Here is a 14,340-nt window from a genome sequence, read left to right on the forward strand (position 1 = left end):
CATTCTCGTCCTCTGATTTGTTGCTAGTCTTAGCAGGTAACAGAGGTGTAGCTGTGACCTGAGATGTTATAGAAACTTTAGCCATTGGTGGAGAAACAGACCTGATTGTATAGCAACAAGTGATCTGTGTTGTAAATGTCATCCCATCTTTATTCTGCTAAGGCACTCACAACTAAATTTAAAATCTACCATATTCCTAGCAAATTCTCTTTGAAAATGCAGGGTGAAGAACACAAGTAAAATATTAAGCAGGAACAACTTAAGTCATCTGGAAAACGTTTCCAATATAAGTGATATTTGCTTTCAAGAAAGAGTAGGCTTATGTCACTTTCTTTCCAGCCAATTTTAAGACTTGAGGGTTACAAAATGGTCATCTCATTATGGTCATGGTGGTGGTGGTGGTGGCAATAATGACAGAACATTTCAGAATGATGTGCCCTAAAAAATAATTCTACCCACCAATGCAAAAGTTAGCACTGTGTCACCAGTCTAAGACATACTCCTGTACACATTCAGCCACTGGTTTTAGGAGCCACCTATATTCTGGGTGGAGACCCTGTGCTTCTTGCATTTATCAGTTGTATTAGTCAAAGTTCTCCAGAGAAACTGAAACAATAGATTATATAATGTATTTTATGTATTATTTATTTTTCATGTATTTTATATGTGATATTATGTGTAATATATGAATATATATATGTATATATTTCCACACTATGTGTGCATATATATATATAAGACTTAAGTCTGAAATCTGCAGGGCAGATCAGGAAGCTGAGAACTTAGGCAGGGTTTCTACATTGTAGTCTTGAGGCAGAATTGTTTCTTCTTAAAAAACCTGTGTTTCCTCTTAAAGCCTTCAACTGATTGGATGAGATCTACACACATTGTGGAGGGTAGTGTGCTGTACTTAAAATCTACTAATATAAATGCTAATAATGTCTAAATGCCTTCATGGCAATATCTATACTGGCGTTTGACCAAACAACTGGGTACGATAACCTATCAAAGTTGATAAATACAATTAACCTCCACAGCAGCCTTTGACCTTCTAACTTCAGTCAGTGATTAAGGCTACCCAGAGCCTATCTATACCATGTAGATAATCTGTTTATTTTCTGTGGAGATGATCAGTAACCAACAGCTGAGAATGTGGAGTTCTTAGCTTCAATCCTAAGACATTATCTGTTTCATTCCAGAATATGAAATTCTATGCAGGACTTGGATGGATTCTTTCCAGATGAGGGCTGCCATGTCCCTCCAGTTCTTCCACACTTAAGCTTAGGGTTATAATCCTGTTTTGGTATTTGCTGGACTGAGGGGCTGCATTTTATAGCAAGTTCCCTGATATCCCATGCAACAGTAATAGCAGTATGGATCCTATGCAATTTCAGACCTCAGCCAACAATGCAAACTGTTCAGTCTCCCTAGAATTTAAACGGACTAGAGTGCTAGGAAGTGCATGTGATCCTCTTACCGCACTTTTCCTTGGCTGAAACCCTTTCTGTAAATTTTTCACACGTCATTCCTTCTTGTCCACCTGCAGTACTTTTTGATGTTTCTTTAGAAGTGGCAGCTGGATCAACTTCAACAACAACAATAATCCTGAAAGAAAGTATTAGGCATTCAGAGTGACTGTGGTGACACCATCCATCTATCCATCCAGCCTTCTATCGGGTGTCTTTTGGTGCTTACTTTGTGCCCAGGACAAGCTCAGGAGGGTCACAAGAAATGTGTAGTTATGGTCCATGCACTCTGGAAAGGTAAAATCTAGTTAGAGGATGGGGAACTGATGTTTGTAGTGAAGCTTACCAAAGAGAAGACATTTATCTGGCCAAATACTTGGAGTTTATTGTTTTATATGTTAGTAATCAGAGGAGCTTTTCTTATTTCCTGGAAGTTTTAGGCTATAGGCATGAATAATTAGATCTTATTGATTAGCATATTAGAAGATACTCATTCTTTGAGTTATTAGACTCCTCACTTAATCCCAGAAAGAAAGCTGAAGCCATTTGAAGGCAAAGTAAAACAGGACTTCATATTTAAAACAGAAGTTAATGGAATATTGACTGAAGTCTGTAAAATCATAAAGAAGATAAGTTACACAAAACCAAAATAACATAATAATTGAATTACTAATTTCCAACTATTATATACATCCTAAAACACAGTGCTAGTTCATTCTAGTCAAATGTAATTCAATAAATTCAAATTCAAACTATCTTGGGGTAGACATTTTTTTCTAATCTGCATATATTTTTAATAGCATGTTTGCTTAGGATTATTGGCAAAATATTTCTATTTTGTTGTGTCTTAATTGATTAAAAATCTGTTGAGAAAATTCTGATTGAAAACAGATCTCTCTTAAGCAATTTTTTTAACAAAGTATGAGTGTATGTTTTACATATTTGCTTTTACTAAGGAAAACAATCTTACTTAGAAAAATACAAGTTGGGTGTAGTACCATGTGGTATAAACAACTGAACTATTTTACCTTTTACTTTCCTATGAATGAGCCAGTATATATTTATTACTGGAGTTCCAGCTATAAAATTTATGTAAGGGGTTTAAATATACCCTGGAGTATTATTTAAAAATAAATTTATTTCTTTCAAATAGAATACCAACCTTGGTCTATGACATTTGGGAGAGAAATTAAAATATTAAACTTTTATTGCCTAGTAAACTGAAAATAAAGTAAAGGTTAAATAAATACAAAGCAAAAAATATATATATACAAAATCACAACCTCTAAAAGGACAAACAGTCCACTGTTCTCTACTATGGGAGCTTTATCAGCACTGGTAAGTAATTCCACCTCTAGGGCAGGGCAAATTCTCAAAAATGTAAACAAGTATGTACTTTGTTTATATAAAGAAATGTGCAGCATGGTTTGTATTTCTTTGTAGATATCAAACAGCTAAATGGATTGTTTGAGAGCACCAGCAGGGGCCAGCAAAGAGCTCTTAGAGTTTTTCAGAACAGAATTGGCATTGAGATATGTTTATTTGATATGTTAAATCCTTTTTTGACTTCTTTACTTAACTCCACACTCTCTTAAGTGAATGAATTGCAGAGACAGTGGAATAAAATATACTGTGTGTTCAAACTATCTTGGGGTATAGTTTTTTTGTTTTTGTTTTTTTTTCTAATCTGCATATATTTTTAATGAAGTGTTTGCTTAGGCTATTTCTTGGCAGAGTTTTAATAGTCAAAATATAAATGGCATCATTTAAAGACTGTTCTACTTGGCTGGAAAAGGCCTTAAAATTACAGAAGAAAATGCATAGTGACAGCTTCTCTTAACTTTTTTTTTCTTGAACCGATGCTTCATTTTTGCAATAGTATTACTAGGCTAATTTTATAGTTCTGTCCTTAAGCTTTCACATTTTATATAACTAACACTTTGGAAGCTAAAATGTCTATCTGTTTCATGTAGTACTAAAGTTTTAATTCATCCCAAAGTTTTAGTATTTCCAAATTTACACAACTGTTTGAATTCACTCATTAAAAAAAAGGAAAAATTAACAGTCCCTATAACTTGACTAGAATCTTAGTATGGTTACTATTTGGAAATTCAATCTTTGATTTGATGCTTAATTACATGGGGTTCCGTTCCTACCAACTTCCTGTAATTCTATACCTATGGGTAAAAATATTAGTGGTCAAAGTCGGCTGGAGAAAGTATAGGCACTGCGATTCACATAGTTAAATGTTCATTTAGTAGAGCTAGGGTGAACAAATACTGCTTCAACTTGAAATTTTAGAAGATTGTTGTTCTTGTGTTACTCATTCATGCAAATTGGAGAAGGTATAATTGAAACAAGGTTGGCTGTGTTTGAGTCAGTGTGCTGCAGCTGAGCTCAGCTTAAAGGTCGCTGGAAATCAAGTGCTTTGTAAGTGAAGGCATTTTGACTACAAGCAATTCAAGACATTTTGGAAACGTCAGTCTCAGGAATGGGCCGTCTTTTTCTTTCTATGATATCTGGTATCTAATGTTTTACTTAGGATAAAGACTACTACTTAATAGCTCTTTTAGGCACCACAAATGATTTTTTTCTTTTGATGCAGAGCAGCTGCTTCTAGCCTGTCTACAGACAGAGATATTTGTTATGACTTTCAGCCTTTAACATGTTTGGAAATGAGAACAAATGGCACAGAGCTTACGATTGCACTTTGCAGCCAGAAGAAGCAATACTTACCCTTTGTCAGAAACCTCCGGAGATGACTTGGATAGCCATGTTCACATGTGCTTCAAAAGACCAACACGGATTTCAGCGTCTAACATTGTTCAAATGAAGCTGACTCCTAGACAGACTGCACTAGCTCCGTTAATAAAGGGAAACGTTCAGTCTCAAGAAAGATCATCTGTTCCCTCATCTGAAAATGTTAATAAAAAGAGCAGCTGTCTGCAGATTTCACTACAGCCCACAAGGTACAGTGGATGTCTTCAGTCTAGCAATGTCTTAGCTGATAGTGATGATGCTTCATTTACTTGTATCTTGAAGGATGGTGTTTACAGCAGTGTTGTGGCTGATAATGAATTGAATGCTGTGAATGATAGTAACCTTTTAAGCAGTCCTGCCATTTGTAGTGGTAGCCTTAGTAACTTTTCAGCCAGTGATAATGGGTCTTACAGCAGCAATGGTAGTGATTTTGGGTCATGTACAAGTATCACAAGTGGAGGTTCATACACGAACAGTGTCATCAGTGACAGTAGTAGTTATACTTTTCCACCAAGTGATGATACATTTTTGGGTGGAAATTTATCTTCTGACAGTACCTCCAATAGAAGTGTGCCAAACAGGAATACTACTCCATGTGAAATTTTTTCAAGAAGTACAAGTACAGATCCTTTTGTCCAGGATGACTTGGAACACGGATTAGAGATTATGAAATTGCCAGTGAGCAGGAATACAAAAATTCCTCTAAAACGTTGCTCCTCCTTAGTCATTTTTCCTAGGAGTCCTTCAAATACCCCACCAACTTCTCCAACAAGTCCATGTACTCTTCTGAGCAAAGGATCCTATCAAACTTCACACCAGTTTATTATTTCTCCTAATGAAATTGCACATAATGAGGATGGCACTGGTGCTAAAGGATTTCTTTCAACAGCTGTCAATGGACTTCGGTTATCTAAAACAGTTTATACCCCCGGAGAAGTAAGAGACATACGGCCGCTTCACAGGAAGGGCTTATTACAAAAGAAAATTGTTATTTCGAATAATACTTCCAAACAGACTGCCTGTGAAAAGTCATCTGAAGGATATTCTTGTGTTTCAGTGCATTTCACCCAACAAAAAGCAACTACATTAGACTGTGGAACAACAAATGGCGATTGTAAACCAGAAATGTCAGAAATTAAGCTGAATTCTGATTCCGAGTATATTAAGCTCATGCATAAGACATCTGCATGTTTGCCATCCTCCCAAAACATTGATTATCAAATAAATATTAATGGAGAATTGGAAAGACCAGATTCACAGATGAACAAAAATCATGGTATTTTACAAAGAAGTATTTCATTGGGAGGAGCTTATCCAAATATTTCCTGTCTATCCAGCCTTAAGCACAATTGTTCTAAAGGGGGACCATCTCAGTTACTCATCAAGTTTGCATCTGGAAATGAAGGTAAAGTTGATATTTTATCAAGAGACAGCAACAGAGATTGCACAAATGAACTGTCTAATTCTTGTAAGGTAAGTTTCCTTTGGTCTTGGTAAATGTTAATTTCTATGAGAATAACTTAATAAAATATTTGGATAAAATTTATTACAACTAAGCAATTTTATATATTTCCCCAGTCCTTAGCTAGCATATACTTTGTAGTCATGAATTTTATATTTGTAAATCTGAAGAACCCTATGTGTAGTTTTTTACTCTGTTTGTTATTTTACCAATGTACAAAACGTGTATTTTTTAAAATCTTCCTAAGTGATTTAAGCTGTAAAACTTTTCTGTAACATAAAAACAAACTCTGAATAACAATCTATTTTACAACATTTTATCTTGGCATATTTTTTCTTTAAATAGTGTAGTATTCTATTATGTAGCTCAGTATTTTATTCCTATTTTCAAAATGATCATTTTGTTTTCTCGCCTTCTTAATCATTATGAAATAGAGTAAAATTTAGAATGCTTATTTAAAATATTAAACAAAAACCCATATCAAAGTGTGAAGATCTTGTTTTAAATGGTCATAGAGGAACTATGTCTCTAAAATACATGTATTTCTAAGATCATTCATAAAACTATTATGCTGCATGTTTAAAGCAGAGGAAAAATAAATGGCATTTGCGTTTGTATATACCCTTAACCACAGGAATTTTGTTTCCACCCTATTTTTTCTTTAGCCACGAGTTAATACTGCCTTCTAAAATGTAACTCACTCTTTCAACAATATTGAATTCTAAGTTTTAATCTTTTTGAGTTTTGTTTAAATTGCCAGGCATTTCCCATAATTTTCTCTTTACCTTTTTATTTGTTTTTTTGACAATTCAGCTTTATTTTATTAATAATTTAACTTGTGAATCTTTGCCAAGAGTTCTTTATGTAATTTGGCCTTTCCAAAGTATTTAAAATGGTTTGAACTAAAATAGATTTTTTAAATGTCTGTATTTGGAATGTTTTACCAGATTCCAGGAAATTAAAAAAATTTTCTAACTAAAGTGATTCTGCATGATAGTACATAATAGTTTGGGGGGGAACCATATCTGTTTATCTGTGTTTTTGTAACAATATGTATATTAAACATTTTTTTTTTAAAACTTTTGAATAAATAGATTTAGGTGAATAAGATAGTAACTGCTAGTTTATTTTCTCTGTTCTGAAATCTGGTAAATACAATAATTGTTACCAATGCCCAGATGTTAATGTAAGCCACTGCTTTACTGAGGATAAAAAAATATCAGATTTCAAATTCTGATCTACATTTTAGAATTTTAAATTCCATTTAGGACACTTTCCTAAAACCAGCTTTTAGAAGATTATAATCCATTCACTGCTTTCCCTCCTAAAAGAAAAAAGAAGTGGCACTGAGAAGAAACATATTAATAGTTTGCTAATCGAATTAATGCTACTTATAAATTTATTTTACACTTAATGAAATAACCTGAAAGGAATAATTCATGTCAAAATATTTACAGAAATATCTTGAAATAGTTTATTTTGTAGTAATAATTATAGTTTGTTGTGGATGCTTTTGAAAAGAGTATTTTAAATGTGTTTTTTAATGAAATGTGGATCAAATGCCTTTTGCATTGTTAAAAACATACATTTTATTGGTTTTAGTTATATTTAGGTAAGCTAACTTAAATATTTTTTGTGACAATAAAATGTATAACTTTGTGCAGATTCTATCTTTTGGTAGATTATTGGATTATAAAATAGTTCAGAAGTGTGCAGTTTGCTGAAGCTTTAAATTGTCCCCTCTTTTAATATTTATTATATTTCTCTTTATAAAAGCATTATAAACAATATAGTGACAGTTAAATTTATTTTTTACTAGATCTAAATAGATCTAATTGATAAATCAAGGGCTTATTTTATGAAGAAGATTCTAGTGTTGCTTTTTCTAAATATAGCAGTGGCAACAATAATGGGTTTTAGAAATAATCCTGTGTTTATCAATAATTATATATTAATCTAATTATAGTGGTATATTGTAACTCATTTATAAATAAACAACTCCCAAAATATTTCCCATGACTCCAGTTAGTCTGGGTTAGTATTCTGATATGCTGAGTCTGGATTCACATTTAACAAGTTGATATTAGAGTAGCATTTAGTAATGTCAGCTATCTGTACTGAGCAGCCATGAAATTAAATCACCGCTTTGGTCAGAGACCCTGGTTTCAAAATCACGGAGAGTCTACAAATTCTTTTCTTAAATGTTTAGCTCCCAGTCTCTAGCAGTATAAAATTGAGTTTCTAGCTTTCTATAATCAACAGCTCATTAATGACTAATGTTTTAAATCTAGTGAGAACTTTACCTGTATCTTAGACACTGGCTGCGTTCTGTGTTTACAACTTAGAGTGAAGATGAGACTTTGTGGTCTGTCTGCATACTAATGTTTATTTCAGGCATAGCAAACAAGGTAACAGTAACTGGCATATGTTTATTATATATGCTTTTTGAAATACAGTATCACTTTTGTAAAGGCTATATAATGACTTTTGATCTGAAAATAAATATTTGATATTTTAACAGTATGTGTAATAGTTTGTCAGTTCAATCAAGAAGCAGGTTAAGGAGCTAAGGTACTTCGTACACAGTTATAAAAATTATTGTTCTTCAGATTTCTAAATCTGTAGTTGGTTTTCTCTACTGTTATTTTATTTTTCCCCCATCTGTTGGGTTCTGAATCTCCTGTGTTATCTTGTCAGGATACTCAGAGATTTCAGTACCTTCTTTTTAATGTGCATTAGCATTTTGCCCAAGTTTAAATGTCTTCCATTCTTTGCTTATATGTGTATTTTTATGAGAAATATTTTTACGTTTTTTCTTTTTGTTTTAAAAGTTTTTATTACCTGCAACTTAATTCTAAATAGGTAAATTGCTTACACCTAGTATAGTAGAACCATAATAAGCTTACGTCTCAATTATTTCAAAGCCTTTAACATTAATCTCAAGATTATACATTTCAATATTTTCTTATTTAATTGTTCTTCCTAAAATAGGTGTTTTAAATGTATGCTTATTTTAATGCTTCATTATTTTCCAATCCCCATTTTACTAAGTTTAGCAAAATATTTAGAGAGATTTTGTTAAATTTATTTTGAGCAGCACTTACAAAAACCAGCATAATTTATAAATATTCTAAAATGTGATGGAACAATGTTAATGACAGTTTTAGAAAGTTGGTGAAAATGTATATTTGTATATGTATGTTTCTTAGAATGGAGGAATTGTTCATTTCAGAGAGGTTCAGAATGCTGAATTGTTTGCCTGAAAATATTTTGTATTCTCTGTAGATGTGTCTTGTTTAATTAATTCATCCAGTACACATTTGAGTGCCAGGCACTGTCCTAAGTACTGAGAATAAAAGATGAGTAAAATACAGTCTCTATTTAGGGGAACTCCCATTCTAGTAATAGGGACATGCTGGAACATAAAAATTTTCAGTCTAATATGTGATGTACTAAATAGAGTTGTGTTTGAGAAAGTAGAAAGATGTGACATTGTTTTCTGGAGAGAGGACCTGGTTGGCAGAGGAAGGTTTCCTAGAGGAGGTGACTTTTGAACTGAGTCTTGATAGGTGAACTGGAGTTCATCAGGCAGAGAAATCAAAGAGATTCTAGGGCAGGGATTCTCCATCTCAGCATTAGTATATTGGGCTGGACACTTTTGTAGTGGGGGCTATCCTGTGCACTGTAAGATATTTGACAGCATCCTGGCCTCCATCCACTAAATGCTGGTAACACTCCTTTCTCCCAGTGTGACAGTCAAAAAGTGTCTCCAGACATTGCCACATGTCCTCTAGGGGCAAAATTGTCCCCTGTTGAGAATCACTGCTGTAGGCAGCAGCAGCAGCAGCATGTGCTAGGCTAGAGATGTGAAAGATTCTGACACTATAAATAGTCCAGTGGGGCTCAAGCATAGGGTGACCTGGGGATGCCAGAGGAGGTGATCTGCCAGAAGTGGGCTGGAGTCCCATTAGGCCTGGCGCTTCATGCTGAAGACAAAGAAGCTGGTCTTCTGCTGATAGTCAGTAGTGGGGCAAGGGAAGTCTTCGTTTGAGAGTATGAAGTGCTCTCTTTCAGGATTTTAGAAGATAATTTTTCATGGTGTCATGGATTATAAATGAATTAAAGTTTTCCTAAGTTGGATGACTAGATTAACAGTGATGTCATGAACTAAGATGGAGAATTCAAGAGACGGGCCAGATTGGGAGGGTGAAGAAGAAATTACATAATAAGTTTATGTGCCTCAGAGGCTGCCCTGATAGTGCTGCTTTCAAGTAGGGCAGCTGGAGATACAGGACCAAGGCTCAGGAGAGAAGTGAGAGTTGGAAATGTTGATTGTGAGTTAGGAGTATGGTCAAAGCCTCAGATAAGAATGAACACATACAGGTCAAAGCCTCAGATAAGGAAAACATACAGTGAGATGGGAAGGGAGGATAAATTATAATTCTGGGGCCAACCAACTTTGGTGAGGTGGAAGAAGAGGGGCTAAAGAGGAGACTAAGGAGTAGCCACTACAGAGGCCAAGAGAGCATGGAGGCATGGAGACATGGAGGCATGGGCGAAGGGCAAGGAAAGGAGGACAGCGTACATACGTATCCACTGGATGTGACAGATAGGAGGTCCGTTAGCAAGAGTAGGCTCAGGAGAGTGCAGGGTTAAAAGCTAGGTTGAAGAAAGAATGAAACAGGTAAGGAAGCAGAAACAGCCAGCCTAGGTTGCTTGCCCGGTATTATAAAATAAGCATGAGATAGCATAGGCAAGGAATATTTAGTGATTGTTATGCAGAAGGCACATGTGAACTGGATATGAGATGTATAAGACAAACTCCCTCTCTACAGGGAGAGTACAGTCTCTTTTTCCTGGAGAAAAAAAAAAGGTTATAGCCTTCTGTTCTTTCACCTTGGAACTATAGAATAAGTGAGTATTGTCAGTAAAAACGGAAATGGAGATCCAGCAAAATCAAATGAAGGAAACAGAAAATTACAAGTGAAAACCTGAAATCACTTATGAGTATTCATAACTCATTTTGGACAGCATTAGTCTAACTTTCTCAGTCCCCTCTCTACCACCAAAAATAAGACAAAACGAAATCGAGCTTCCATGCAGAAAGCAAGTCAAGGTTTTAAGGCCTATTCCCAGAAACTGCTTGGAGAATAGGCAACTCTATATATGTATGGCTTCTTCCAGGCTGTGGAGCCTACCATGTGCCAGCTGTTTTGAGGCCTCACCCTCTGTATCCACTCTCCCTTTACATCACAGGTGGCAGGAAAGCAAGACAGACCAGGAGAACCCAGGACATGAGTCTCTGTAGGCAGAAGGGGCTTGGGAGAGTCTCTGGGTGAGGCCAGGCAATGTGGGCAGGAAGGTGGTTCGAAGGAGCAAGTGAGTGCTGAGAAAGAGAACCAATTGTCTTGTCAGCGTATCCTGGAAATATTCAAAGTTTTGCTCACACATCCAGGTCAATATCCTTTGTTCCTTGTGTAAAATTGGAAGACTATGGTCAGATGAAGACAGATACTTAGAGATATAAGAATTTCAAAACAAGGGGTGAGCAGATTTGTCACAGGTCAATGAGATGTTTTGAGAAGGACTCTCAACATGGGAGCAATTTTTGAAAAGCAATTTTACTCACACTAAGATTGAGGCAAACTGTTGGAATAGAACAAGAGCAGCAGACCTGAGGGCTTAGAAGAGCAACCAGCTAGTGGGTATGTGTACCTTGTAGCCTGATTCATGGGCAAGTCATAATAAAGAACACCTTGAACAAGTAAGTAAATTTATGGCATTTCTAGTTAGGCTCTAGGTTGTCTGTTGGGGGAAAAGAGAGTAGGCCTTCTCTTGACTTAGAGGTGTTATAAAACCACAACACTATGAAACACTTTTGATTACTTTAGTAGAAACATACATTACCCAGGCAAGATGTTGATAGGATAGTACACAATGTCTTTAAATTCAGTTTTAACTTAAGTTTAGTTGAGCATAGTTATACCTGAAGTTAAGTACAGATATACCTAAAATAATATTATCCAGGATTGCTTTCTTTTATTTTCTTTTTCTCTCAAAATTTTTTTTTTTTAATTGAGGTCTCATTATGTTGCACAAGCTGGATTTGAACTCCTAGGCAAAAGCTATCGATCCTCTTGCCTCAGCTTCCTGTGTAGCTGGGACTACAGGTGCACTGCTGTGTCTGACTTGTAGGCTGCCCTCTAATGGTTTATTAAGGAATTAGGGAATGGCTATATTAAGATGTCAGCTGGACCAGTGATTTTCAAATTCTCACTTGCATGTAAATAACATGGTGATCTTATTAAAATGCAGAGTCTGGTTCTGGTTCAGTAGGTCTCAGTGGGGGCCTGAGATTTCTGTATTTTTAACAGATCGTACCAATGCTGCTTATTCCCCAAACACACTCTGAGAAGTAAGTCTTAAGGCCATTCTTTGATGAGAACAGTATACAGTTCAAAGTTGAAGAATCCAGTCCCTGAAATGCCATTATTAAGGCCATTATTATGAGTAATTCACTGAAAACAATAATACTTCAGAAACCAAGTGCACATGCAGCAGAAAAAAAGTTAAAGATGGAGATATGGCAATAAGTAGGCAGACAGGCAGGCAGGCAAATGCAAATTCACTAGAATTGATTAGAGAGGGATTCTGGAGAATGGATTAAGCAGATTTTTTTCTGGGCTCAAATTTACTAGAATACGGTTCCCTAAATTAGGGACTTTTTTTCTTGTTCACTGCTATATTCCTCGAATAGAGAAAAATGACTAGCTCAAAGTAGACACTCAATAAGTATTTATTAAATTAATGAATAAAGCTAGGGACCCTTTGGAATGGGGTAGAGATGACTGCAGAATCCTGATAGGTGAGGGTGACCACACGGCCTTGCACAAACAGATAACCAAACTAGGATATTTGAGGGATGACTGTGAACATGAGTGGGAGCTACTTGAAGCTTCATCCTTTGCATGGAAGAGTGGCACTCTTAAATGAATACCTTGTCCCTGGGGTGAATGCCAGTGGAATGTTATGATCGTGACTCAAGGATTGGTTTCCACAGTGGAGTCTGATTCATAGCCTACATATTCCACTAACTGGTACCGTATAACTATGTGTCTGGATAGAGGCTCAGATTAAGTTTTCTAAAAAGAAGATTGAATGGACAGAGATCTTTAAGGGTATTCACACAAAGGCCGTTTGACTAGCTTTCAATTTATCATTGTTTTATAAAATGACTTTCCTCTAGAGTTGATGTAAGAGCTGGGATTCTCAGAGTAGTTCCTGAGGTTTTAAGTAACTGTTTCAGCTAAGAATGACCTTTACTTTTGTAACAAGGCTGAAAGACTGAACCTTCTTAAAGAGTCGCAGAGCTTACTGGAAACTCAAGTCATCTTCAAAGCAAATGAGGTTGGCAAGTATTTATCAGAAATAGAATATGTGCCTGCCATAAGTGGCAAATATTCTTCCTGGATTTGAATAGGTTATAACTAAAATGAGAAAACAGCATAATCTGTAGAAAACAACTGTACAACAATATAGTATGATATATAATAATATTTGTATACCTACTTCAGACAGGTGAACAACTAAACATTGAGCTATTTGACTGCCTGTATTGTTTTTAATTAATTTTTACCTTTTATCAAGGTAACACATGCCTATTTTAAAAGTCAGATATTATTTCTTTGAACATGTTCTGTCTTTTTCTCTGTGTCTTCCTAGAATTCCTGTTACTCAAAGTTTGCACTTCCTGGATTGACCTTAAAGTTTTCTTTTCTCTCCTGTTTTCTGTTTCTTTGCCTCCTTAATCTAATTCTTGAATGATTTCTTCCAAGTTTCTCCCTTTCTTTAATTTTAAATTTTTGTTTATTTTTTATTCATTTATTTATTTTTTTGAGATAGTCTGCGTCGCCCAGGCTGGAGTGCAGTGCCATGATCTTGGCTCACTGCAACCTCTGGCTCCCAGGTTCAAGCAATTCTCCTGCTTTGGCCTCCCGAGCAGCTGGAATTACAGGTATACGCCACCACACCTGGCTAATTTTTGTACTTTTAGTAGAGATGGGGTTTCACCATGTTGGCCAGGCTGGTCTTGAACTCCTGACCTCAGGTGGTCCGCCCACCTTGACCTCCCAAAGTGTTGGGATTACAGACATGGGCAACCGCGCCCAGCCAATATATTCTTTTTGAAACTCTTAGCCTTATATTTGTAAAAGTTTAAAACAGCAGTGTATTTCATATGCCACATTTTAGAAAACTGTCTGAGATAGCGATTATCTCCATATTAGAAATAAGTAGAAAGGCCCAGAAATTTTTAAGTGACTTGCTGAAAATCACAAATCTAGTAAATGTCATACTTCAACCAAAACTCAACTCGATTATGTATTTTAAAGCACCTTTCTACTACCACTAGCCAAAAGGACTTTCATCAGGCAGGGGGGGAGATTCCTATAGGATAAAGCTGCTTGGAAAAGATTGGTAAAAATAGCATCAGAAAGAATAAAAAGAGTTGTCTAAAGGAACAATTCCGTTTGAGGTGACTACAATCTGATGAATAACTTTTACACTCTGAAGAACATATAATCTGGATCAACTGCTTTCTTATCGCCATTGTGGAATGAGAACAAAGTTTAGGAATTATTATTAAACATTACC

At 35.5% G+C, this 14,340-nt stretch overlaps 1 protein-coding gene across 5 annotated transcripts in view; it reads left to right on the top strand.

Moving 5' to 3' along the window:
* Window positions 1-14,340, top strand: part of NEDD4 (NEDD4 E3 ubiquitin protein ligase) — a 171,305-nt gene that overhangs the window by 79,673 nt on the left and 77,292 nt on the right. For 2 of the 5 annotated variants that reach the window (XM_032297374.1, XM_032297373.1), the window contains exon 1: window positions 663-5,699. The exons of 1 other annotated variant lie outside the window; for it this stretch is intronic. In XM_032297374.1, the coding sequence (XP_032153265.1) occupies window positions 4,152-5,699 (1,548 nt within the window). In that variant the 5' untranslated portion in view covers window positions 663-4,151. Of the gene's footprint in view, window positions 1-662; window positions 5,700-14,340 lie in introns of those variants that run through there. 2 more of the 5 variants (XM_032297371.1, XM_032297372.1) reach the window with 1 other exon arrangement.

The sequence above is a fragment of the Sapajus apella genome, unplaced genomic scaffold, assembly GCF_009761245.1.
Source record: "Sapajus apella isolate SASKATOON/1434 unplaced genomic scaffold, GSC_monkey_1.0 scaffold37, whole genome shotgun sequence".
Taxonomy (NCBI): Eukaryota; Metazoa; Chordata; class Mammalia; order Primates; family Cebidae; genus Sapajus; species Sapajus apella.